General features: G+C 48.6%; 1 protein-coding gene across 4 annotated transcripts in view; it reads left to right on the top strand.

Moving 5' to 3' along the window:
• vir (VIR_N domain-containing protein) overlaps positions 1-27,519 on the top strand; it is a 274,658-nt gene that overhangs the window by 201,636 nt on the left and 45,503 nt on the right. For all 4 annotated transcript variants that reach the window (XM_069330494.1, XM_069330493.1, XM_069330492.1 and 1 more), the window contains one exon: positions 8,759-9,848. In XM_069330494.1, coding sequence (XP_069186595.1) covers positions 8,759-9,848 — 1,090 coding nt within the window. The remainder of the gene's footprint in view (positions 1-8,758; positions 9,849-27,519) is intronic.

Raw genomic sequence — 27,519 nt, 5'->3', positions numbered from 1 at the left:
ATGAAACTTGATGTCCGAACACTTATGATTATAAATAGGTTTTTGGTCAAAATTTTAAAATATTTGTTAAAATTCTATTTATTGTGCTATTATGTTGGCACTAGTTTTAAAATGCGCGCCTTTACGTCACGAACAATTTGATACCAAAATGAAAGATGTAACACAAAAATTTATGTCAGAACACTGGAAAGATATAAATAATTTTGTGATGATGATTTTCCAGAATTAAAATATTTGTTAAAATTCCAGTTATTGCTCTATTATTATGGGACTAGTTTTAAAATACGCGCCTTTTTATTGCGAACAATTTGATACCAAAATGAAAGACGTACACGAAAATTGATGGAATCAAACTGAAGGAGTATACACATTAGGTTGCAGTATACAAATTGGTGCTCGTTCACGGGTAACTTTAGGCTTTTCTGCGGGGAGGCACTCCAGGCTTTTGTACATTATATTTATACACACCTGTAGGGAATTTAATTGCGAACACAATGATACCAAAACGAGCGGCGTAGCACGAGAATTAAGGTGAGAAAAGTGGATCGAGTATACACATTTTACTGATTTTGTGCGCTCACGGGTAACTTTTGCCGACTTTAGGCTTTGCTGTTGGGAGTCACGCCGTGCTTTTGGACATTATATTTATACACTCCTGTAGGGAATTTAATTGCGAACACAATGATACCAAAACGAACGATGTAGCACCAGAATTAAGGTGAGAAAACTGAAACGAGTATACACATTTAGGCGTCGCCGCATGCTCGCCCACACCATTGAGCCCATGATGTCAAAGTCTGCAGCGCGCTCGTGGGGTGCGCGATAGTGTTAAAATGGATGTGACAATTCTTAGTTTCTTCAGCAATATCCTGGACCGTTTTGGGCCACCAAATCCAACTTCTAGTTTCTGTTTCATGGCATTTATGCCATTATGGCCTTCATATAGCTGTTCCAACTCTTACTATACTTAGTATCATATTCAGAACCATCGCAAGGTAATTGCAAGGAAAGGTAACCAAACAATCTTACTAAGGATTTATGATCAGTAATAGCAAGAAATTTACATAACAAGAGGGAAATTATTTTCAAGGGCTTTTTCTGGGGGGAGCCCCGTCGGCTCCCCGGAGCTAGTCAGGTAGATATGTATCTATTAGCTTTCTGGTATCAGTCAAAGTGCATGGAGTTCTTGCCTACCGGGGACCATGAGCCAGAACCTGGCCCCCTCAGAGAGGCCTGAGGATCAATTGCCTATAGAAACCCCCGTGTAGTTGGGAGCATTCTATGTCTGCCATCGACCGGATCTGGCACCCAGAAAGGTAGGCACCCCCAAAATAAACCCGTATTCTGGATAAAATATTGCTATCGAAAGCCGAACGAGTGGACAGAACTCCCCAAACGAAAATTAGCAAAGGAGAACATTGCCGCGCCGCTGTCTGCACAACTCTCTTCCCCCCCTTCCTTCCCCTGAAGGAGAAAGGGGAACCCAGACCCTAGCACAGGCAATCCAACCGACAGTTTTTGGCTGATGTGATACTGGCAGGTCATGTGCCTCTGGCTCCTGCTTTGATTTCAGTTACTGTGCAGTATGGCATGGTCTGTCTCTACAGATGGTGTGTGAGCCAGGAGTAATATTCTAAGGTACTTGGGCTGCATGTACCTAGAGTTTCCTTTCCTAGTTGCCCTGTAAGTACTGCCCTTGGGGCTTAGTCCTTCATCCTTAGTCCTTAGACCTTCCATAAATCACCTTGGGACCTACCTCCGCTGTCTCTCTTACAGCTCAGTACTTGGCCGCCCTTGGAGTCAGCTAGAGTTTTTTGTTGCCCTTGTTTGCCTCTAGGTAGGAGGTAGTTTTCGTCACTGGTAGGGGTGCGGGGCACTGCACAGCTAGTTATCACCTATTATAGCGGCCGGCTCTGTTCTGCTTGGGTACGTTGTCCTCTTGTGGGATTTTTCTTTTGTTTTTGTTTTCTTGCCTGGTGGAGGGGGGGGTCTGCCTTTGATTGGTTGCCCTCTTTCTATGATGGGGGTTCTTTTATATCCCTGTGTTCTTGATGGTACCCCCTGCTAGGCCCCTGTGAGTTGACACGTCTCGGGATTCAGCTTTAATAAGTTTGCTCGGTAGTTATGGGCGCCGGTTCGCCGTACCCTGCATGGGCTTTCCTAAGCATGATACCAAGGCTAAAGGGCCCTGGGAAACCCTGCAGGAGCTCCGTGGTTCGATGGATGCGACCCTTGAGTCCCCTCTTGCTTTGTGCGAGGTTGATGGTTGCTCTGTCCCCTTGTCTCAGAGGTGACACTCACCGGTTGTGCCTCCGCCATGCTGCCTGTCGGGTCGGTGATTCTTTTGACCCAGTGTCGTGCGACGTTTGTTCCTGGTACGTGCTCCAGTTCACCCAAGCTACTGAACATGATATGAAGGTGCAGGCAGCAGAGGCCTTGTATGCTTCGTTTAGGTTGCTTCAACATGATAGGTTCGTTGCTTCCCCGATTGCCCTGAGACTGCCCCGTTTGGGTTATAGGGACCCGGACTTGGGGGTGGGAGTCGGTTTGCCTTTGGTTCCGTCCACCCCTCCTGTCCTTCCCCTTCGGTGGTTCATCCAGTTCCTCTCTCCCCTCCCTTTGCTTCTGGCTCCGAAAAATATGAGGGTTTCAGAGTCGGGGCAGGGTTTAGTTGGTGTTGAGATTCGGGCGGTCTCGTCGGAGTCCCCCTCCTGGGATGGCGGCAGAGGCATTCGAGCCTGGTCCTGTTGCCTGAAGCTTCTGGGTCTGACCAGTGGGCTCTCTTCGTTCCTGCTTTTTTTTGGCAACTTCTGCCTTTTCTTTCGAGGCAGGGGGTGTGGAGGTCGACTCAGTCCCGGATCCTCAGGGTGAGGTTCCCAGGGCTGGGGGTGGGGGGTTGACTTGGGGACCATGAGCCCCATTAGACCCCGCCTGGATTTTTGTACCCTTGGAGTGGGGCTTGGTGTTATAAGGAGGGGGGGGGGTTCTCTTTCGCTCCCTCCTCGTACGAATTGGATTTGGTGTCTACCCCTCCCCAGGTTCGGTTCCGTGATCTCGTCAGTTCCTCGGTACCGTCCTTCTGGAGGATTTCAGCTTCCCGTGTCCCGTCACATGTGGTGCAGGAAACCCTTACAGCTTAGCTCCAGCGCGACCGGATTGTGCTTTCGTGATGGATCTGCGTTCCTTCGCGTATGGATCTTTGTATCCGTACTGGGTTCGTTATGAAGTTCCAGAGTTGTCCTGATCAGCAAACTGCGCGCTCTTCTAGTTGGAGGCTTGGTATACGTTCTGTCAGTTCCGCGTGCTTGAGTGGAGGAAGGCTCAGAAGGTATTGCAGGTTTTCCTGGGGGCGAATTTGAGCATCTCGATGCATGTTTGTTCGCCCCTGCTCTTCCACGGGTTGTTGGTTTGATGCAACTTCATGTGTAGGTTCCTTCCCTTCGACTGCCTTAGTCATGGAGGATTAGTATACACGTGGTCTGCTGGCTTCGCCCCTGTGTTCTTCTCCCTCCTCGAGCTGTCCTCGGATTGGATGTGGAGGAGCTTGGGGCCGCCTCTGGGTCTGGTGCATTGCCCTTAGCGGTGTGCGCATTGTCTGCATTGTTGGAGCTGTTCGCGCTGCTCCTGCAGGATGCGGTTTTCGTGTTTTTTAGTTTCTCGACCTGCGTGTTGGCAGGCGATGTTCGCTTCTTCCTTGGAATCCGCTTGGGCCTTGGCTCTTAGGTTGTCTTTGCCTTTTTGTCCTTTGCTGTTGGCTGGCTGGGTACCTTGAGGTTACCTTGAGGTGTTTTCAAGGCTTAGCGCCCGGGGCCCAGTCGTTGACCAGGCCTCTTGGTTGCTGGACTGGTCAACCATACTGTTGGACGTGGTTGCTCACAGCCCGATGTATGAGTCACAGCCTGGTTGGCAGAGTCTGCGGTTGTGCAGAATCTGCATGCAGCTAGCTAGCTAGCCGTCCTATGTTGGACTTGTTAGTCCTCTGGGGGACTCATGTGGGGCCTTCCCAGAAGGATCATGTCGGGGCTTGGGGTTCTTCCCGTCGTGGTAGGCCTTTCATTCAGCTTGAATCTGGTGCCTCGCATTTTCACACGCTTTACTCAGATCGTGGTGGCCCACCTGCGTCTGTTAGGTGTTCGGGTTCTGGCCTACCTTGATGACTGGCTGGTGTGGACTCCCAGCCAGTCTGTATGTCTGCTCGCTAGGGTTTTGGTTCTTTCCCAGCTCGCCGGGTTTGGGTTCTTGGTGAACTGGCGGAAGTCCCATCTGGTTCTGTCTTGGCTGGGTCTTGTGTAGGACGCTCAAACAGCTTCCTTGTCTCTTCCTCTGACGACGCTGCTTCGCCTACTTCCCACCTTCGTCTGTTCCTGAGGGACTTCCGGGTCACGCGGCGGTTGCTCGAGGGTTTGTGTGGGAGCCTGAACTTTGCCATGATGGTCTACCCGTCGGGTCAGGTGTTGCTTCGTTGGCTGTTTTGGTTCCTATGGGGACGTCCCTCCGCCTACCCGAGCCCTCACTTGACGTATTCACTGATGCGTCGTCTTATTGCTGGGGTTTTGTGACCAGTGCTCACCAGGCCGGCCAGGGACGGTGGGGTCTGTCTTTCCGTCGGGCTCACAGCACGGTGCAGGAGTTCGTGGCTGTGTGGATTTTGCTCGCGGATTGACGATCGGGCTTCATTTAGATTGTTTCCCAGGGGGTTCATTGCCTGAAACCGAGGGGGTAGGGGGGCGGGGTCATTGTGGTCCTTGGCTCTTTGAGGCTGATAGCTTCGGGTGACTCGTCTGCTGAATTCTCGGGGTTTGGCTCTCCTGACGATTCACGTTCGGGGGTGTCCAATGTCCTGACGGATGGCCTGTCCTGGTTCATTCCCCTGTCCACAGAATGGATGGTTGATGCTAACTCTTTCCGTTGGCTCTGCCAGATGTAGATCTCTTTGCGTCAGCGTGGTCAAGGTGTCTCCCTGTATACGTGGCACCCTTCCCCCGTATGCGAGGCCATCGGGGTTGTCACCTTCAGGCAGGCCTGGTGAGGCGGGGGTTCCCTGTACCTCTTTTCCCCAGTTCAGTTGTTGCTCCAGTTCCTGGCTCACTTAGAGACTTACCAGGGGTAGAGTTGTCCTTCTGGCTCCATGGTGGCCGGCCCAGCCTTGGTACAGGAGCTGCTTGCTCGGTGTCCGAACCCGAGGGTCTTCCTGCTGCTCTGCCTCTTTCAGCAGATCGGTCCAGCCCAGTACGAGGCTGGTTTGTTTTTCTCCACGAGTCTTCACGTTTGGCGTTCTGACTCGAGTCTCTCATCACTTGTATGGGGCGCAGGTGGCTTCGTTGTTGGTCTCTCACCTGCATGCTTCGTCTCGGTGTCTGTATGAAGTTTCCTGGCGGTCCTTCTGGTTTTTCCTATCACTGCATAGGTGTACTTTGGTCTCTGGTAGGGTTGTCTTGTCCTTCCTTTCGTCGTTGTTCCGAGACCGTCATCTTATGCCAAATACTGTCACCTCAGATCGTGTGGCACTGGCGGAGCCGCTGCATCTTGCGCTCGGTATTGATGTTACTTCCGCAAGCTGTCTCAGGCATTGTTTCACCTCCAGCCTGCTCGTGAGTCTCCTGAGCCATCCTGGTCGTTGGACCGGGTGCTCTGTTTTCTCTCTCCTCCTCGGTTTGTCGTGGCCCCTTCGGTTCAGGATTGTTTTTCTATGGCTCATTTCCTGTTGGCATTGACCTCTGGAGATCGGATTGGGGAGCTTCATGCTCTCCTCTGGTGAAGGGGTTTTTCTGCTAGTTTGGTCCTGGTGGTAGGTTTGTTTGTTTCCAGCTATCTCCTTCTTTTCTGGCGATGATTGGGTCAGCTGCTTTCCAGAAGGATCCTTGGGTTGTTGATGATTGGTTGGTCAGGCCGGGGGTGCATCGTGTGATGTGTTAGGTTAGGATGCACAACACACGATTAGATGCATCGTGTGTTGTGCATCCTGAGTTGTGGCTCTCTGCTGTGATCTGTGTGTCATGGCCTCTGTGGCCGTGAACACAGTTTGGGTTGCTCGGGTTCTCTTCCTTCCTGTTCCAGGGTTCGGGTCTCCCGGGTCGTCCGCAGGGTTCTTCAGTTTTGCCAGTTATCTTGATTTTGAGTTTAGGGCACGTGGCGTCCGCCTCCCGGGCCCTTCCCTCTTTTTCCTTATCTGTGGTGAGGTAGCTCCGGGGAGCCAACGGGGCTTCACCAAGAAAACTAGCGTTAAATGTAATGAAACGCCATTTTCTGGCCGAGACCCAAAGGCTCCCCGGCATCCCTCCTTTCCTCCGGTCGGCGGTGTTTTCGTGTGTTTTTGACATCCAGGCTAAGAACTTCCGGTTGGATCGCCAACACGAGGGTCTGGGGCTCCCACTTCTCAGGGAGGGGATGGTTGTGCATACTGTGGCGTGGCAAGGTGATGACGTCATGCTCATTTGCTAATTTTTGTTTGGGGAGTTCTGTCCACTCGTTCGGCTTTCGGTAGCAATATTTTCACCAGAATAGGGGTTTGTTTTGGGGCGCCTACCTCTCTGGGTGCCAGACTCGGTCGATGGCAGACATAGAATGCTCCCAACCACACGGGGGTTTCTATAGGCCATTGCTCCTCATGCCTCTCTGAGGAGGGGGGCCAGGTTCTGGCTCGTGGTCTCCGGTAGGCAAGAACTCCATGCACTTTGATGCCAGAAAGCTAATATATCCATATCAGCCTAGATAGCTCCGGGAAGCCTCCGAGTCTCACCTAGAAAATGGTGTTTCATTACATTCAATGCTGGTTTTTTATAGCATGTACAAAAACTGAGGCTTCTTTGTCTAACTGAGAGTAATTTTGATCTACTGAAGACAATTTCCTGCTAGCATAATAGACTACTTTTTCTTGACCATCTATTTCCTGTAACAAAATGCAGATATTTCCCTTTGGAGAAGCATCTACTTCTAGTTGTTGACCAGGAGGCCAGGTCGACGACCCAGCCGCGGGGACGCTAAGCCCCGGAAGCACCTCAAGGTGACCTAAGGTAGTATTAACCCTTAAGCTGCTAAGGGGTCCTGAGGAGATTTACACCCCTGTTCGCAAGAAAGAAAAATTCTAAATTTTTTTTTCGTCTCCTAAAAATGTTAATTTGTGTTCCCTGAGCATGGGAAAAATAAAAAATAAATCGTTAGTGACATATTTTGGGTGCAATAGGCCGAGGAAGTCTGGCAAAACGTGGGCGTTGACAGCAGTCGTCAGAACCGGTCAGCGTCTCCCGAGCTGACAGGTGGGAGTTGCCACAAAGATATTATTACCTAATTATTTCAATGTCTCTGATTGATTTTTTCTTAGTTTTTTTAAGTAATATTATTCAATAGTGTGTAGTGTGATAGATTTATATAATAAAATGTGTGAATCTTTGTTATACTCAAAAGTATGGTGTTCATATTAGTGGTTCAATTATTACGTTCATAAAACAATAAACAAATAGTTTTGCAGTTATTACACTATATACACACATTATATATGGAGAATCTACATGTTTTGTTCACCACAACTGTACAACTAAGCTGATATAATTAGTTCAGGAACTAAGAGACATCGCTACACTCAGTCAGTTGACGGCTGCCTCCCTCACTCATTCAAGGTCAGGCGCACTAAATTTCTCCCCCAACAATACTGTTTGTGGTGTTATTACATTATATACACACATTATATATAAGTATCCACATGTTGTATGCACCATAACTGTACACCTGAGCTTGTAGGGTGCATAGTGGCCACCCTCCACACAGCCAGACAAGTCAAGCAGATGACGCCATCTCCATCACCCAAATGGCTCCTCCCAGCATAAACCTTTTGCTGTTATTACACTAATACACACATTATATATAAGTATCTACATTTGTGTTCACCATAGAGAACCACTGAGCTGGTATGGTGAATGCAGACAATAACAGGTGGCCACACAGTTAGTAAACGACCCTATCTCCCTCCCTCCCACAGCATTACTACTCCCACACAGTGCTAATTATCACAACAATCCTGCTATTATCACAATCCTGGTCATTTTTATCACAGTCAGGAGTCACTTGTAATATTGTCATCGCTAAATAATAGCAGTTACATATTTATTTTGACATTTTTAAGCTATGCTGTGGTCACAAGCTGAACAGCAATGCTGTTAACTCATGCTGCGTGCGCCAGCCTTGGTTGCTCCAACAGTACTGTGGCTCTCACACCCGAGAATATTGCCCATGATTTTTTTTAAACATGGCATCTATTTACAAGAGCCCTGAGGAAACCGATGTGAACCCTGTGTAGCCACGGGCCATTTGAATTGTGCCTGGCACCCTATGGTGTATATATATACGCCATGTGCACCGTGGGACATGTTACTCATGGCGTATATATACGCCATGCACAGTTTAAGGGTTAAAGAGTGGTTACCTGTGAAATTGAGATTAATAAGTACAGGAGAATTTGACAATTTATGCTCAATACTCCTGAAAGCAGTCTCAATGATTTTAGTTATATTTCTCACATAAATGTGATGTTCTCATCGAATAAATGTTTTTAAATTGCTGTAACACTTGTGTATACTGTATTTCCCAAAAGAGTGAAAAATATATTAGATTTCGATGCACCAGAGTGGTACTTCTCTATATATACAGTAGTACTTCTCTATATATTCTTGAACATCACCACTTTTGTCATATTTAAGAATAATTTAACTAGTTGTGTATTAGCTAAATTGTATACTTTTCATTATTTAATTTTATCTTTCAGTGTAATGGAGAAAAAAAAGGCTTGTCTCATTAGTCTTTTCAAGAGGCTGACTTCAACATTTAGAAAAGAATCACATGAGCACCTAATGTCACTTCAGGGAGCATTGGAATTTTGTGAGCTTCTCATCATGAATGATGATTCCTCAATGTCCCGGACAATGATTGTTTCTGCTTCAGAGTTGGCTAATTATCTTGGATGGAAGCCTGGAGGATATGAGATGCAGTTCTCAAAGTACTCCCAGGACAAGAAGGATACTCTTAAAAAAGAGGAAAGGGAAAAGGAAAAAGAAAAGGAAAGGGAAAAGGAAAAAGTCGTGAAGGAAGAGCCAGTGGAGGAACACAGACAGGAGAAGGAAGAGCTTCCAGACAAAGAGAATGATGTAGAAGGTAAGCAAGAGGACGTTCACACTACTGAAGAGAAGGATGAAGTGAAGATGGATGAAGTGAAGATAGATGAAGTAAGGGAAGATGAAGAAAAGATGGATGAAGTTAGGATAGATGAAGTGAAGATGGATGAAGTAAAGATGGATGAAGTAAAGATGGATGAAATAAAGGTGGATGAAGTAAAGGTGGATGAAGTGAAGAAGGATGAAGTGAAAGATGAAGTGAAGAAGGAAGAAGTGAAGATGGATGATGCGAAAATGGACGAAGTGAAGATGGACGAAGCCAAGATGGATGAAGCCAAAAAGGATAAAGCCAAGAGGGACAAAGCCAAGAAGGGCGAAGCTAAGAAGGACGAAGTTAAGAAGGACGAAGCTAAGAAGGACGAAGCCAATAAGGATGAAGCCAAGAAGGACAAAGCCAAGAAAGACGAAGCCGAGAAGGACGAAGCCAAGAAGGACGAAGCCAAGAAGGACGAAGCCAAGAAGGACGAAGCTAAGAACGACGAAGCCAATAAGGATGAAGCCAAGAAGGACAAAGCCAAGAAAGACGAAGTCAAGAAGGATGAAGTCAAGAAGGATGAAGTCAAGAAGGATGAAATAAAGAAGGATGAAATAAAGAAGGAAGACATAAAGAGAGAAGAACCGAGGAAGGAAGAGGAGACACAGGAACGCATTCATCCATTAAAACTGCTGGAGAAACAAGTAATTGTAAGTATTATTTATATTAATTTCTGAACATTACCACTTTTGCTATATTTAAGCATAATTTAACTAGTTGTGCATTGCATGTATTTTGTATGGGGAGTCACGGAGGCTCCCTGAAGCTATGGGACTGATATATGCTATATTATTTTGAGCCATCAGTCACATGGAGTTTTTACCTACCGGCAACCACGAGCCAGAACCTGGCTCCCTCAGAGAGACGCAGGGAGCAATGACCTATGAAAACTCCATTCATTGAGAGTATATTCATGTCTGCCATTGACTGGGTAAGGCACCCAGAAAGGTAGGCATTCCAAAATAAACCCCAACTGGTAGGAAATTGCAACCCAAGACCAAATAGAATCCAAGAACCCCCCCCTTCCCCTTCCCCAACAAAAAAAATGCAACAAAACTTCATCAAACCGACATGCCACTTTGTCCCTCCGGGAGGGGGAGGGGACAAGGAGGGGACTCCCCCCTCTGGAGCCCTGCTCACCCGAGCCAGTTGCTCAACCTTCAGTTCGGCAACTGATGCCGGCTGGGGCTGACGTCTCCTCTCATCTTATTCTCATGTCAGGATTTTGCCCATGCAGTTGTGACTACTGTGTGGGTGGTGCGGTGGCCAGGAGAAAGCTGTACTTAGGATGCGTGCACTTACGGTTATCTTCCCTAGGCAACCTGTAAGTACAGTACTTCCCAAGGGTCTCAGGATTCTCTTCCCTAGTGCTTTCGGGTTCTCACTCCCGTAGGGATTTCTGCGCTTGACATTGACCTCGCCCTTGGGGTCAGCGGGGGTCTTGGTGATTTTGTTTGACCCTGGATGTGGAGTGTTTGTTGCTGGGTCAGGGCGCACTGTGCTAGCGCAGCTCGCATACCTAGCAGCAGCCGTGTCTCTCTTTGACACCCTGTTGTTGTGGTGTGCTTTCAGGGTTTCTGTTTTCATTTGTTTTCATGATCTTTTCTGCCTGGTGGAGGTCTGCATGGCTTCCAGTTAGGTTTGCCTAGGTGGCATTTGGTATTCGTCCTCTAGGGGCCCCTTAGGTTGCACCATACACAGGGGGTCAGTTTGCCTCGTAATTGACAGGGAATCAACTGACTTTGCAGCACCTTTGCCTGGGCTTGCCATGGGAACACATCCCCCTGCGGGTTCTAGTAAACCTCTTGGGGGCTCGGCTATGGATATATCTTCCGAGTCCCCTCTCGCTTTGTGTAGGTTTGAAGGTTGTTCATTGCCTTTGTCTCAGGGTGGTGATCATCTGTTTTGCCTCCGTCACGCTGCTTTTCTGGGGGGAGCCCCGTTGGCTCCCCGGAGCTATACCAGGCTGTTATGCTAATGTCAGACTTTGGCATCAGTCATGTGTATGGAGTTCTAGGGCCTACCGGGGACTACGGCCAGAACCTGGCCCCCTCAGAGAGGCAAGGGGAGCAATGGCCTATTGAAACCCCCATGTGGTTGGAAGCATTCTGTCTGCCATCGACCGGGTCAAACATCCAGAAAGGTAAGCATCCCAAAACAAACCCCTATTCTGGTAAAAATTGCTACTAAAAGCTGAACTAGTGGATAGAACTCCCCAACAGAAAACAAGCAAACAAGTATGACATCACACGTCACCGCGCCTTTGTCTGCGCAGCTCCCCCCTCCCCGGGAGGGGGAAGGGGGAGCCCCAGACCTCTCATGCCGGCTATCCACCCATCAGTTCTTCGGCTGATGTTAAAGGCACCGTGTTGTATGAGTCTGCCAGTGGGCTCCCTTCCTATGTGTTTTTCATGGTTGCCCCGGTTTATCTTGAGGCTGGGGCTTTGGGGGGATGGCTCGGCCCTGGGGCCTGCCATGTGGGTTCCTGGGGCTGGGGAAGGGCTGACTTGTGGGGGGGGGGCCTCTGACCCCATTGGAACCCGCCGGTGTTTTTTCTACCCTCTTGGCGGGGCTTGAGGTTGCGCGGAGTGGATTTTTCCTTCATCACTTCACACGAGTTGTTGGGCGTCGGCCCTTCCCCGGGCTCGGTTCCTTGTCCCTTACACCCGTTGGTTCCGTCCTGTCGGCGGGTGCTCTTCTCTGTTGTTCACCCCTTTTAACTTGGGACGGGACTTCCCCATCATGCTACCCTCTTCTTGGGGTTCTGCATGACTTTAGGTCTCGGGTGTGACTAGGTTTTCTGTGGGGAGCCCCTACGGCTCCCTGGAGCTTATCGGGCTAATGTATGTTATGTTAGACCGGGACATTAGCTATGGAGTTCAGACCTACCAGGGACCAGCGCCAGAACCTGGCCCCTTCAGAGAGGTTTCAGGGAGCAATGGCCCTGGAAAACCCCATATGGTTGGGGGTTTTCCTTATCTGTCATCGACCGGGGTTAGGCACCCAGAAAGGTAGGCGTAATAAAACAAACCCCACATGGTAAAAAACTACAACAAAAAACTGAACAGAGAGGTAGAAAACTCCCTACAATCCCAAGGAAAACAATCAAACAATCAATTTACTGCCACGCCGGTCGTCCGCGCAGCCCTCCCCTCCCCGGGAGGGGGAGGGGAGGGGGGGCCCCGGACCTCACCACGCCGGCTGCCGTCAGTTCGCAAGCTAGTGTCAACCGGGATAGACGCTTCTCTGGCCTCAAATTCCTTGGCGGTGTTTGCCTCGTGTGGCGTTCTCTGCTGCTGTTGTGGTGTGCAGTGGCCAGGAGTACTTCATCAGTGCCGGGGCTGCATGCGCCTAGGGCTTCCTTCCCTAGGCGCCCTGTGAGTACTGCCCTTGCGTGTCAGGGTTATCTTCTCTGGGGCGTTCGGGAACCGCTCCCGTAGAGGTTTTTGCTGCTCGGCATTTGCCTCGCCCTTGGGGCCAGCTGGGGCTTGGGGCCCTTGTTTGGCCTTGGGTAGGGAGTGGTGTTGTGCTGGTTAGGGCGTCAAGGTGTTGCGCGGCCTGCCACCTAAGCGGCGACCGGTTTCTGTTGCTCTGGGGACGGTGTACTTTTGCGGGGTTTTTCTTTTGTTTTGTTTTTCGTTGCCTGGTGGAGGTGCTGCCTCGTGGGCCCATAGTTCCCCTGGTATTGTTTTGGTGGCCCTCTGCTAGGCCCCCGTGCTTGTACACGTCCCAGGGGTTTTCAGTATTATCATTTACCTGTGTTTTGTTTGGGTTTTTTAACCAGTTAGCAACACCTTGCCCGGGCTTCCCGTAGTTGCTACCCTACGGGCCCTGGAAACCCCTGTCGGGGCTCGGGGACCCATGGATGCGTCTCCCGAGTTCCAGCCTGCCTTGTGCGAGTTTGAAGGTTGCAGTGTGCCCTTGTCTCAGGGTGACAGTCACCTCTTTTGCCTCCGTCATGCTGCCTGTTGGGTCAATGACACCTTTGACCCGGAGTCTTGCGAGTCCTGTTCTCTGCTTGTGCTCAGGTTTTACTCTGAGGATGTTCCTATTAGAGTACAGGCAGCATCAGCGTTGCATGTTAGATTTAGGTTATTGCAACGCGCTAGGTCGGTTTCCCGCCTGGATGCCCCGAGGCTGCCCCGTTTTGGCTTTAGGGACCCTGACCTGGGGGCGTTGGTTGCTATGGCTTTGATTCCTACGCCCTCTGGTCCTTTCCCTGTGGTTCTTCCTGCACCTCCCCCCCTGTGTCCGGCTCCGAAACGTATGCGGTTTTCGGCCTTGGCACAGGATTTAGTTGGTAGAGAGACTCGGGCTGCTTCGGGGGCTGCCCCATCCGGGTCGGGGACGGAGGCATTTGATCCGGTTCCTCCTGCCGAGGCTTCTGGGTCCCACCAGCAGGCCCCCTTCTTGTCTGCCTTTCCCTTGGACTCTGCCTTTTCTTCAGGGGTAGAGGGTTTGGAGGACGGCTCTGCCCCGGGTCCCGACGTAGGGGATCCTGGGGCTGGGGAGGAGTCGGCCTGGGGGCCTTGGGCCCCCTGTGATCCCGCTTGGGTGCTTTTGCCTTCCCCACGGGGTTTATTGTTGCAGGGGGAGGGGTTTTCTTACCCTCCCTCCCTGTATGAGTATGATTTGGGTTCGGCTCCTCCCCGGGTTCGGTTACGGGCGCCTTTGGGTACCTCGGCTCCGTCTTTACAGGGGTTTGCTACTTCCCGTCTCTCCGCGAAGGTGGCACGGGAAGCTCTTGCTGCATACCTCTTGCGAGACCCGGGTTATGCCTCCCCAGTGGATCCGTCCTCGTTTGAGTTCGGTTCTTCTTCCCTTTTTTGGGTGCGTTTGGAGGTTCCGGGGTCTTCCTGGCTAGCAGACTGCCCTTTCTTTTCGTTGGGGGCGTGGCATGGGTTCTGTCGGACCCGCACGCTTGATTGGCGGGAGACTGCTACTTTTATGCAGGTTTACCTGGGGGGCGAGTTTGAGCACCTTAATGCGTGCTTATTCGCTCCTGTGCTTTCTCGGGATGTTGGCCTTTTCCAGCTTCACGTGCAGGTTCCTCAGCTTTCGGCTTCCTTGGTTGCGGAGGAGTTGCGCTCCCGTGGACATTTGGCTTCGGTCTTGCGTTTCTTTTCCCTTCTCGAGCTCTCTTCTGCTTGGCTCGAGGAGGATGTGGGAGCGTTGAGTGAAGGGCCTTCGTCCGGGGCGCTTTCTTCGGCGGAAGCGGTGTCTCTGTTTTTTGCTTCTCGCCTCGCGTGCCGTCAGGCTGTGTTCGCCCTCTCTTTGGAATCCGCTTGGGCCCTGGCTCTTAGGTTTTCATCTCCTTTTTGTCCGTTGTTGTTTGCAGAGTCTGCAGTGTCCCAGTTTCTGCATGCGGCTTCGGCTAGTTGTCATCCTATGGCGGACTTGTTGATTCTCCGGAGCGGTCGTTCTCGGCAGTTTCGGAGGGGTCGTGCCAGGGTTTCGGGTTCCGCTGGTCGAGGTGGGCCATTGGTGCCAGTTTCTGAGCCGTTGTTCCCTTCGGGGCCAGCGTCGTCTGGTCGGCGCAGTGATCGCCCTGTTCGACGGTTGGGTTCTCGTAAGGGGCGTCGGCCCTTTCGCGGTTTGCCCCGTTGACGGGGCGATGGGGGGGAGGCTCGCTCTGTTTGCTCACGCTTGGTCCCACGATTTGTGGGCCTTTTCGGTCGTGTCATCCGGCCTGCGGTGGCGTTGGGCGACTCGTCCTCCTTTGGGGGGTTCGGGGCTAACAGGGCAGGTCTCTTCTCCTGCGCTACGTCAAGTCATCTTGGAGTGGGTGCGCTTGGGCGTGGTCGAAACGACTACGTCTCTCAGGTGGGTTTCCCGCCTGTTTCCAGTGCCGAAACGGGACTGTGCGTATCTGAGGTTCATTCTGGACTTGTCCCGTCTGAACCCCTGGATTCCTTGCCCCTCCTTTCGGATGACTACTCTGTCTCAGGTCCGGCTTCTGTTGGAGCCGGGTGCCTGGATGGTGTCCCTGGACCTCAAGGATGCGTATTGGCACGTTCCTATTCATCCGGGGTTCAGGGACTGGTTAGGCTTCGTGGTAGGGCGTCACGCTTACCGTTTTCGATGCCTACCTTTTGGCCTGAATCTGGCACCTCGCGTTTTCACGCGTCTGACCCGAGTTGTGGTGACCCGTCTGTGTCTTCTAGGGATTCGGGTTTTGGCCTACCTCGACGACTGGCTGGTGTGGGCTCCCAGTCGGTCTGCTTGTCTGTTCGCCAGGGATATGGTTCTTTCCCAGCTCGCCAGGTTCGGGTTCCTGGTGAACTGGAGGAAGTCCCATCTGGTTCCGTCCCAGGTTCGGACCTGGCTGAGTCTTGTTTGGGATTCTCGGACCGCATCCTTGTCTCTCCCTCCGGTGGTGTTGCGGCGGCTGCGGGACCGCCGTTTGCTGTTTCTGAGGGGGTCCCGGGTCACTCGGCGGTTGCTCGAGCGGTTGTGCGGGAGTCTGAACTTCGCCATGCTAGTCTACCCGCCGGGTCGGGTTTGGCTTCGGCGTCTGTTTTGGTTCCTTCGGGGACGTCCTTTCCGCCTCTCTCGCGATTGTTGGGTTCGCCCTCCGGGGGTCTTATGTCGGTTGCTGCGTCACCGACTTCCTCTTCGGGTTTTTCGGGGTTCGGTGCCTTGGCGCCTTCCCGAGCCCTCGCTCGATGTGTTCACGGACGCGTCGTCTCTCGGCTGGGGCTTTGTGACCAGTGCTCACCAGGCAGGCCAGGGACGGTGGGGTCCGTCCTTCCATCGGGCTCACAGCACAGTTCGGGAGTTCACGGCTGTCTGGTTCGCGCTTCGGAGGATTCGGGTCGCTCGGGGATCGACCATTCGCCTCCATTCGGACTGTTCTCCGGTGGTTCATTGCCTGAACCGCGGGGGTTCTCTTCGGTCCTTGGCTCTTTGGGGTTGGTCCCTTCGAGTGGTTCGTCTGCTGGATTCTCGGGGTTTGGCTCTCCGTGCGGTTCACGTCCGGGGAGTGTCAAACGTTCTGGCGGACGGTCTGTCTCGCTTCCTTCCCCTGTCCACGGAATGGACGGTCGACGACGACTCGTTTCGTTGGATCTGCCAGACGTACGGTCTCCCAGATGTGGACCTCTTCGCGTCGGCGTGGTTCCGGCGTCTCCCTATATATGTGACGCCCTTCCCCGACTGCGAGGCGTTCGCGGTGGATGCCTTTCGGCAGGACTGGTCGAGGTGGGGTTACCTGTACCTCTTTCCTCCGGTCCAGCTGTTGCTTCGGGTTCTGGTTCAGTTAGAGATGTTCCCGGGGAGAGTAGTCCTCGTGGCCCCTTGGTGGCCGGCCCAGCCTTGGTTTCCGGTGCTTTTGGCTTGGTGCCCGAACCCGGGACGTTTCCCGCGGCTCCGCCTCTTTCAGCAGGTCGGCCCGATCCGGTACGGGGCTGGTTCGACCTTCTCCTCTGCTCTTCGCGTCTGGTCTTTTTGACGCGGGTGTATCACCATTTCTATGGTGATCAGGTGGCTTCTTTGATGGTGTCCCACCTGAGAGCTTCGTCTAGGCGACAGTATGAAGTTTCCTGGCGTTCCTTTCGCCATTTTCTGGATCTTCGTAGGTTGTCTTTTCTTTCGGATTGGGTTGTCTTGTCCTTTCTTACTTGGCTTTTTCAGGACCGTCATTTGATGCTTAATACTGTCGCCTCGTATCGTGCGGCGCTGGCGGAGCCGCTCAAGCTAGCTTTCGAGGTGGACGTCACGTCCGCCCCGTTTCGTAAGCTGTCCCGTGCTATGTTTCACCTCCGGCCTGCTCATGCGCCGCCTGAGCCGTCCTGGTCCTTGGACAGGGTGCTCTCTTATCTTTTCCTCTCCTCGGTTTGTGGTGGCCCCTTCGGTTCCTGATTGTTTTTCCAAGGCTTTGTTTTTGTTGGCACTGGCCTCTGGGGGCCGGGTAGGGGAGCTTCATGCTCTCCTCCGGCGCAGGGGTTTCTGCTCTTTTGGTCCCGGGGCTAGGTTTGTCCGTTTGCAGCCTTCTCCATCTTTTCTGGCGAAGAACGAGACGGCTGCTTTCCGGAGGGGTCCGTGGGTCATTGATGCTTGGTTGGTTCGGCCGGGGGTGCATCATGTGTTGTGTCCTGTTGCTGCACTTTGCCGTTACCTGCGCGCTTCAGCCGGAGTGGCTGGGGATGCGCTTTGGGTTGATCCGGTTTCCCTCGTTCCCTGTTCCAGGGCTCGGGTCTCCCAGGTTGTCCGCAGGGTTATTAAATCTAGCCAGCCTGCGGTCTATCCTCGCGCCCATGACGTTAGGAAGTTTGCGGCTTTGGCTGCCGTGTTTGGTAATATGTCTTGGGCTCATATTCGGGCGCGTGGATTTTGGAAGTCGAACAGGGTCCTGGCCGCCCGTTATTTGGTGAACGTCCCTGCTCCTCGTCGTTCTTGTGTTGCTTTGGGTCGCAGGTTGCAGCCAGTTGTCTCGACTTCGGGTTGAGGAGTTTGTGGCCGCCGCCTCCCGGGTAAGTCCCCTTTTTTCCTTCTCTTTGGGTATGTAGCTCCAGGGAGCCGTAGGGGGCTCCCCACAGAAAACCAGCGTTGAATGTAATGAAACGCCATTTTCTGGGTGAGCCCCGGAGGCTCCCTGGATACCCTCCCTCCCATCCGGTCGGCGGGATTTTTCACGTTGGTTGAAGCCTAGTTTCCGAACTGACGGCAGCCGGCGTGGTGAGGTCCGGGGCCCCCCCCCTCCCCCTCCCGGGGAGGGGAGGGCTGTGCGGACGACCAGCGCGGCAGTAAATTGATTGTTTGATTGTTTTCCTTGGGATTGTAGGGAGTTTTCTACCTCTCTGTTCGGTTTTTTGTTGTAGTTTTTTACCATGTGGGGTTTGTTTTGTTACGCCTACCTTTCTGGGTGCCTAACCCCGGTCGATGGCAGATAAGGAAAACCCCCAACCATATGGGGTTTTCCAGGGCCATTGCTCCCTGAAACCTCTCTGAAGGGGCCAGGTTCTGGCGCTGGTCCCTGGTAGGTCTGAACTCCATAGCTAATGTCCCGGTCTAACATAACATACATTAGCCCGATAAGCTCCAGGGAGCCTCCAGGGCTCACCCAAAAAATGGCGTTTCATTACATTCAACGCTGGTTTTTTGGAGCCTTCGTCGTTTGTGCTTGCTTCTGTGTTCCCGAAGGTTCGGGATGGTTTTTGCTCCTTCCCGTATTGGTGGATCGCCTGTCGCTTGCTGGTGTGGCTTCCCTCCAGTCCTTTCCTTTCCTTCCCTCCGGTAGCTCCGGGGAGCCTCTGGGACTCACCAAGAAAATGGCGTTACATTACATTCAACGTTGTTGTTTTTTTAACTAATTGTATATAAAATTTGGTTCATCTGGCCTTAGTCTTAGCATCGTAGCATAAATAGGAAGGGTGAAAAAAAATATTGAATTGTGTAAAAAAAATTCCAAAATGGTCAAAAATTAGCATCAAACAAAAGTGTCAACTGAAATCATGTCTATGACTCTAAGCTATCACAATAGCATTTAATAAAGTATTTTAATATTTAGTTTTATGCCCAAAAATGTTTCTCAAATTTTGTTCTCATATTTTTTATCAACCAATATGCATGAAACTTATACACCTTACAGAATGTAAGCCTATCTGTAAGGGTGCAAATTTTGGAGGAAATTGGTTGAAGTCAACTTCAACCACAGGTGGGAGAATCTGTGATCTCATTTATTGTCAAATAACATAAAATTAACTATCCTATTTCATTTTTTTGTCAATTTACATGAAATTCGCACCTTATATGTAGAGTTAACATCTCTAATAAACTTATAGAACACTTTATTCCTAAGCTCATTTATTGATTTTATAAATATTTGCAAACATGAAATATTGGCATATATTTTTGAGGAACTTTGACTACTTGTATTAGTAAAACTAAAAATATTTTGGATAATCCTTTCTATACAAATCCTTTATTATATGCTAATGTAATAGATGAATGTCATAGAAATTATTTCATTTGAAATTTATGGTTGTAGACTTTTATTGAAAATGTGTAAAATTTGTTGAAAAAAAAAATTCCTCCCTTTCTATTTAGGATGAAATACTGAAACATAGAACAGTTGCAGCCCTTCTTATATACAACTAGTAAAAAAAGTTTGGTTGATATTAACCCTTAAGTTGCGCAACACATCATATGATGGGTTCAGTGACTTGCTATAAAATGCGCATCCCATCATATGATGTATTGAAGTACTACGCAAGATTTAAACGGCCCGCGGATACACAGGGTTCACCTCACCTTCATCAGGGCTCTTATAAACAGAGGACATTTAAAAAAAAAATCATGGCCCAAATTCCCGGGTGTGAGGGCCTCAGTATTGAGTGAGCCACAAACCTGATGCACGCAGCATGAGCTCACAGCACTGCTGTTCAGCTTGTGACCACAGTATCGCCTAAAAATGCCATAATATACATGTTCGTGCTGTTATTTAACGATATTATTACAGAAGACCCCCTGACAGTGATAAAAATGACCATGATTCTAATAATAGCAGGATTGTTGTGATAATTAGCACTGTAGTGGGAGGAGTAATCTTGGTGGGGAGGGAGGTAGCATTGTCTGCTGACTCTGTGTGACCACCTTTTACTATCTGGACTCACTATACCAGCTTAGTTGTTCGCTATGGTAAACAAAACATGCAGATACTTATATATAATGTCTGTATATAACAGCAAAAACAGTATGGTGGGAGGAGAATGGTGGCGAGTCAGGTGAGGTGAGGTGAGGGAGGGAGGGAGGGAGTGGCACCCAGTGGCGGGCTGCCACTGGGAGCCACTGCCACTCAGCATACCAACTTAATGGTTCGTTATGGTGAACACGAATGTAGATACTTATATATAACGTGTATATACAGTGTAATAACAGCAAAAGGAGTGTGGGGGGGAGAAGCCATTTTGGTGATGGGTGTGGCAACATCTGCATGATTTGTCATGTTGGTAGGGGTGGCCACTATGCTCTTTGGGCATTATATCGGCTTAGTTGAACAGTTATGGTGAACAAAACATGTAGATACTTACATATAACGTCTGTATATAGGGTAATAACACCACAAACAGTATTGTTGGGGTGAAATTTTAGTGCGTCTGACCTTGAAAGTGTGAGGGAAGCAGCCGCCACCTGACTGTGTGTAGCGACGTCTCTTAGTGCCTGAACTAACTATATCAACTTAGTTGTACAATTGTGGTGAACAAAACATGTAAATACTTATATACAACGTCTGTATATAGTGAATAAAAGCACAAACAGTATTGTAGGAGGAGAATGTGGGTGAGTCACATTCACGTGGTTCTCGTAGCGTGTGGGGAGGGGAAGCACACGTGAGCACGAGCTCTGTGAAAAACAATATATATCTCGGGATATTTCAGTGATACAGGAACTAAACACAGTCAGTTATCTCATAAAGTGCGTCTCAACTTATTAAACAATATACTATAGTGATTGACATCCGACTTTTGTGCTTTAAGGAAATAACAAGTGAATTTTGTGTGGAGTCCACCTCGTGATGCCAGAACCCACCCCATAGGCCCACGTCCCATGTGCCCATCGTGTGTGTGGGTGCTTACTAGTAAATTGGTTTCCAACAAGTGTAATAGGGGAAAGTGGATCGAGAAATTAGTAATAGAGAAAGTGAATACTATTGCAAGTCGGAAATAAAGCAGAAAATCCCTTATTGTAATACAGGCGAATTAATATATCAGTGTTATAACCCAAGTAACTGGCAACTGACGGCCTCAGCCGCGGCCTGGGACAACAACGTGTCAACTGTACAGCCTCTGGGACCCTCACCCTCGACTCGACCGTGCGATAAGTACTGACCATACAGTAAAACAAATAAACATATATATTATTACAAATATACGATATACATACAATATTATAAATAGATATATACAACAAAACAAGGCATAATGGGAGTAAATAAACAAATTTGTGGCCACTGTAACAACTCCTTAAAGTCGAAGGCAATGGGAATTGAATGTTATATCTGTAAGAATAGATTTCATTCGGCTTGTACAGGTGTGAGTAACACCACGGCACCGAGAGCTGGCCACTTGCTCTGGGTGTATAAAAATGACCTGCCAGCTTGGAATATCCTAAAAAACCTTCTAGATAACATGACGCATGATCGGAAAACATCATTCATTGAAAGCCTACCAGCCATCCAAGAGTGGGAAAGGAACAACAACAATTCTAATATACCAGGGGCGGAGGCTATAGTCAAGGATGAAACTGAGGCTGAAACTCAGAAAGTTGTAAACTCTGACTCAGTAGGCCCAGATGTAGATGACAGTAAACTAGAAAGTGTAACAGACAGCACTGACAGCTCGATAGGTACAGATACCACGACGGTTCCCGATAGAGCGAGTCAGAACAGAAGGACAGACTTATGCAAATTTTATGCAAAGGGCATATGCAGACATAGATATGCTGGTAATAAGAAAGGATTAGAATGCAGTTACCAACATCCTAAAAAATGTTTAAATATGCTTAGGAAAGGCGAGTGTCGATTTGGATCAATATGTAGGTTTTTCCATCCTGACATGTGCCAAACCTCACTGGAGGACAGAAAATGCTATGACCTCAGCTGCCCATACTTTCACGTGAAAGGCACAGAACGCTACATAAAGAGTGGCAAGCAGGATAATGAATTTGGAGGAAACTCAATAAATTTTTTATACCAGACCGAAAGAGAATTCAAAAGGAGGAGCATGGAGAATGTATGGAACTGGATGCCAGATCCACTTGCATTCCAGAATTACAGATACAATTACACACCGAAAGGGAACTACAACTACGACAGGCAACTGCCCTACAACAATCAGCACTGGTCAGAACAAACTCAATATGTCCACGCATAATAGGCTTGCCGAAAAAGTCTCCCAGTCAAACTATCACTAATAGAGTAACCTCATTCATCTTTGCCAACATACAAGGACTGAAAACAAGAACAAACAACAAAGTACAGTTCATAAATGGCCTCCTCACGGAGTCAAATGCAGTATTTGGAGCTTTCACAGAAACCCATGCAGGGGAATTGTTGGACAGTGAGATCTGGATTCCAGGATATAACCTATACAGATGTGATAGGAAAATTAGGTCACATGGAGGAGTGGGTCTGTATATTAGGGAAGACCTTGTATGCTCGGAGCTCCTAAACGTTACAAATGAGGTGGTAGAAGTACTGGGATTAAAAATAGAGAAAATAAATTTAGTGATTATTCTAATATACAAACCGCCAGATGCAACGGCTGAGGAATTCACAGAACAGATAAACAAAATAGAGAATAGCCTTGATAATTTGGAGAACCCGATACTTGATATTATCTTCCTAGGTGACTTCAACTTGCCTAGTCTCAGGTGGAGAATAGCAAACAATAATATTATACCAGGAAATCTATCGGGACCTAACCAACCACAGATTAGAGAACTACTTAGATTCTGTGACAAATTTTCACACAACCAGCAGATATCAGAGCCAACGAGAAATTAAAATATACTAGATCTGGTCTTTACGAACAATGAAGACATTATCAGAGACATTACGATATCAGATGCCACATACTCAGATCACAAGCTCATTGAAGTGCAAACGACCATCAATACTCAGAATAGACCTAAAACGTTGATAAAGCGAGAGGGGCTATTCAGTAAATTCAATTTTAATAATAAAAGGATAGACTGGGAGACAATAAACAGGGAACTTACAAACATTCCATGGGAAACTGTTTTAAGTAATACAAGTCCTACAGAAGGAATAGAAAAACTGACTTCGGAAGCGTATCAAGTCTGTCTGAAACATGTTCCTTTGAGGAAAGCCAGAAAGAGATCCAACGTAGAAAGAGAACGCAGATGATACTATAAACGCAGGAAAAAATAACGGAACTGCTTATGCAGACACGAATTTCCCGTCAAAGAAGGAATAATTTAAATAGGGAGATTGAAGAAATCGAGTGGAAATTGAAACACTCATATGAAACTGAAGAAAGGCAGTTAGAACAGAAAGCAATTCAGGAAATAAAGAAAAATCCAAAATACTTCTTCACATATGCGAAATCAAAAGCAAAAACCACTGCCAGTATTGGACCTATTCGTACAAGTGAAGGTTCATACACGGAGGATGACAAAGAAATTAGTGAAATCCTAAAAAAGCAGTATGAGGACATGTTTAGCACTCCAATAAACAACATGAAAGTGGAAGATCCAGACAATTTCTTTATGCGGGATATTCAAACCCCTGTAAATATAACTGATATCAACACGAGTGCACTAAATTTTGAAAGAGAAATTGAAAACATGCCCATGCACTCGGCCCAAGGTCCAGACTTATGGAATTCAATATTTATAAAGAAATGCAGAGTGCCGGTAGCACAGGCACTCAGTATAGTGTGGAGGAAGAGCTTGGACACGGGGGAGATACCAGATGCACTTAAAGTAGCAGACATAGCCCCTCTACACAAGGGAGGGAGCAAAGCATTGGCAAAGAATTATAGACCAGTTGCACTAACATCGCACATCATAAAAGTATTTGAGAGAGTGATTAGGAGTCAGGTCACCAATTTCATGGAGACCAATGACCTTCACAACCCAGGCCAACATGGATTTCGAGCGGGAAGATCGTGCCTCTCACAGCCACTTGAGCACTACCCAGAACTGAAGGGCAAGAGTGGCTCCCAGAACTGAAGGGCAAGAGCTACGAGGAGAGGTTAGAGGCATTAAATATGCCAAAACTAGAAGACAGAAGAAAAAGAGGTGATATGATCACTACATACAAAATAGTAACAGGAATTGATAAAATCGATAGGGAAGATTTCCTGAGACCTGGAACTTTAAGAACAAGAGGTCATAGATATAAACTAGCTAAACACAGATGCCGAAGAAATATAAGAAAATTCACTTTCGCAAACAGAGTGGTAGACGGTTGGAACAAGTTAGGGGAGAAGGTGGTGGAGGCCAAGACCGTCAGTAGTTTCAAAGCGTCATATGACAAAGAGTGCCGGGAAGACAGGACACCACGAGCGTAGCTCTCATCCTGTAACTACACTTAGGTAATTACACTTACGTAATTACTACGACAAAGTCACTGAGGCATTAGAAGAAAAACAGAATGCTGATGTGATATACACAGACTTCGCAAAGGCTTTCGATAAATGTGACCTTGGCGTGATAGCACACAAAATGAAGTCAATGGGAATAAACGGTAAAGTAGGACGCTGGATACTCAGTTTTCTGTCAAACAGGACTCAACGAGTACCGGTCAACCATATAAAATCTAGTCTAAGTGCAGTTGAAAGCTCTGTACCTCAGGGTACAGTCCTTGCACCGCTGCTTTTCCTTATTCTCTTATCAGATATAGACAAAAATACAAGTCACAGCTTCGTATCATCCTTTGCAAATGACACAAAAATTAGTATGAAAATTACCTCGGCTGAAGACATTGAAAAACTTCAAGCGGATATTTATAAAGTTTTCGACTGGGCATCAGAAAATAACATGATGTTTAACAGTGATAAATTCCAGGTACTCAGGTACGGTAAAAATGAGGACCTTAAACATAATACAGGGTACAAAGCACAATCAAATGTATCCATAGTAGGAAAACAGCATGTAAAGGATTTGGGAATAATGATGTCTGACGACCTAATGTTTAGGGAGCATAACCAAGCAAATATTGAGACAGCCAGAAAAATGATAGGATGGATTACGAGAACTTTCAAATCCAGGGATCCCATCACAATGGTTGTACTCTTCAAGTCCCTTGTGTTGTCCCGTCTTGAGTACTGCTCAGTACTCACTTCCCCCTTCAGAGCAGGTGAGATTTCTGAAATAGAGGAAATACAGAGAACATATATGGCACGCATAGACGCGATAAAGCACCTAAATTATTGGGATCGTCTCAAAGCCCTCCAAATGTACTCACTAGAAAGAAGACGAGAGAGATATCAAATAATATACACCTGGAAGATACTGGAGGGCCAAGTACCAAATCTACACAGTAAAATAACAACGTACTGGAGTGAACGATATGGAAGAAAATGCAGAATAGAACCAGTGAAGAGCAGAGGTGCCATAGGCACAATCAGAGAACACTGTATAAACATCAGAGGTCCACGTTTGTTCAACACCCTCCCAGTAAGCATAAGAAATATTGCCGGAACAACCGTAGACATCTTCAAGAGGAAACTAGATTTATTCCTCCAAGGAGTGCCGGACCAACCGGGCTGTGGTTGGTATGTGGGCCTGCGGGCCGCTCCAAGCAACAGCCTAGTGGACCAAACTCTCACAAGTCAAGCCTGGCCTCGGGCCGGGCTCCGAGGCCGGTCTTGGGGAGCAGAAGAACTCCCAGAACCCCATCAACCAGGTATCAACCAGTCAGGTGAGTTGAGTGAGGGAGAAAGTAGCAGCCAGTGGCGGGCTGCCACTGCCACTCAGCATGCCAACTTAGTGGTCCGTTATGGTGAACACGAATGTAGATACTTATATATAACATCTGTATATAGTGAATAAAAGCAAAAACAGTATGGTGGGAGGAGAATGTGGGCGAGTGAGGTGTTGAGGGAGTGAGTGGCAGCGAGTGGCTGGCTGGTGTGTGGCGGTCACTCCTCGTTGCTTTTTAACTCATAATAATCTTCTTAGTGGTTTGTTATGGTGAACAAAACATGCAGATACTTATATATAACCTGTATATATATTGTAATAACTGACAAAGTATTTGTTCACTGTTTGATGAACATAATTGAATCAACAATATGCACACCATATTTTTGAGTACAGCGATGATTCACTCATTTTATTATATAAATATACCACACTACACACTATTGAATAATATTACAGCAAAAAAACTACGAAAAATCAATCAGAGACATTGAAATAATTAGGTAATTATCTCTTTGTGGCAACTCCCGCCTGACGGCTGGTGAGCAACAGATCGTCTGGGACGCACGCTGAGTCAGCGCCTGCTTTTTGCCAGACTTTCCCGCCCTATAGCGGGCAATATATGCCACTTACGATTTTTTTATTATTTTTCACATGATCAGAGAACACAAATTAACAGGTTTAGAAGAAAAAATCATTTCTGTAGGGAGCCCCTACGGCTCCCTGGAGCTTATCGGGCTAATGTATGTTATATTAGACCGGGACATTAGCTAAGGAGTTCAGACCTACCAGGGACTAGTGCCAGAACCTGGCCCCTTCAGAGAGGCTTCAGGGACCAATTGCCCTGGAAAACCCCTGTGTGGTTGAGGTTTTCCTTATCTGCCATCGACCGTGGTCAGGCACCCAGAAAGGTAGGCATAATTAAACAAACCCCACATGGTTAAAAACTAAAACAAAAAATGAACAGAGAGGTAGAAACTCCCTACAATTCCAAGGAAACAAGCAAACAAGCAAACATAACACTTTACTGCCATGCCGATCGTCCGCGCAGCCCTCCCCGCCCTGAGAGGGGGAGGGGGGGCCACGGACCTCGCCGTGCCAACTGCCAAGCTTCAGTTCGTAAGCTAATGTCAACCGGGATAGACGCTTCTCTGGCCTCAGTTTCCTAGGCGGTGTTTGCCTTGTGTGGCGTTCACTGCTGTGTGTTGTGTTGTGCGGTGGCCAGGAGTACCTCATCATTACCAGGGTTGCATGCGCTTAGGGGCTTCCTTCCCTAAGCGCCCTGTGAGTACTGCCCCTGCGTGACAGGGTTATCTTCCCTGGGGCGTTCGGGAACCATTCCTGTAGAGGTTCTTGCTGCTCGGCATTTGCCTCGCCCTTGGGGCCAGTTGAGGCTTGGGATCCTTGTTTGGCCCTGGGTAGGAACTGGTATTGTGCTGGTTAGGGCGTCAAGGTGTTGTGCGACCTGCCACCTAAGCGGCGACCAGTTCCTGTTGCCTCTGTAGATGGTGTACTTTTGCGGGGTTTTTCTTTTGTTTTTATTTTCATTTGCCTGGTGGGGGTCTGCCTAGTGTGGCTATAGTTCCACTGGTAGTGTTAGGTGGCCCTCTGCTAGGCCCCTGTGATTGTACACGTCACAGGGGCTTTCAGTGTTGTCCTCTACCCCTTGTTATTTTTGGGTGTTTAGCAACACCTTGCCCGGGCTTCCCGTAGTTGTTACCCCTACGGGCCCTGGAAACCCCTGTCGGGGCTCGGTGAACCATTGAATGTGTCTTCCGGGTTCCAACCCGTCTTGTACGGGATCGTTGGTTGCTGTACCCTTGTCTCCGGGTGACAGTCGCCACTTTTACCTCCATCATGTTGCCTGTTGGGTCCCTGACACCTCGACCCGGAGTCTTGCGAGAGATATTCTCTGCTTGTTCTCCAGTACTC

The sequence above is a fragment of the Procambarus clarkii genome, chromosome 24 (assembly GCF_040958095.1).
Source record: "Procambarus clarkii isolate CNS0578487 chromosome 24, FALCON_Pclarkii_2.0, whole genome shotgun sequence".
Taxonomy (NCBI): domain Eukaryota; kingdom Metazoa; phylum Arthropoda; class Malacostraca; order Decapoda; family Cambaridae; genus Procambarus; species Procambarus clarkii.
This window is presented reverse-complemented; position numbering and strand designations above follow the sequence as displayed.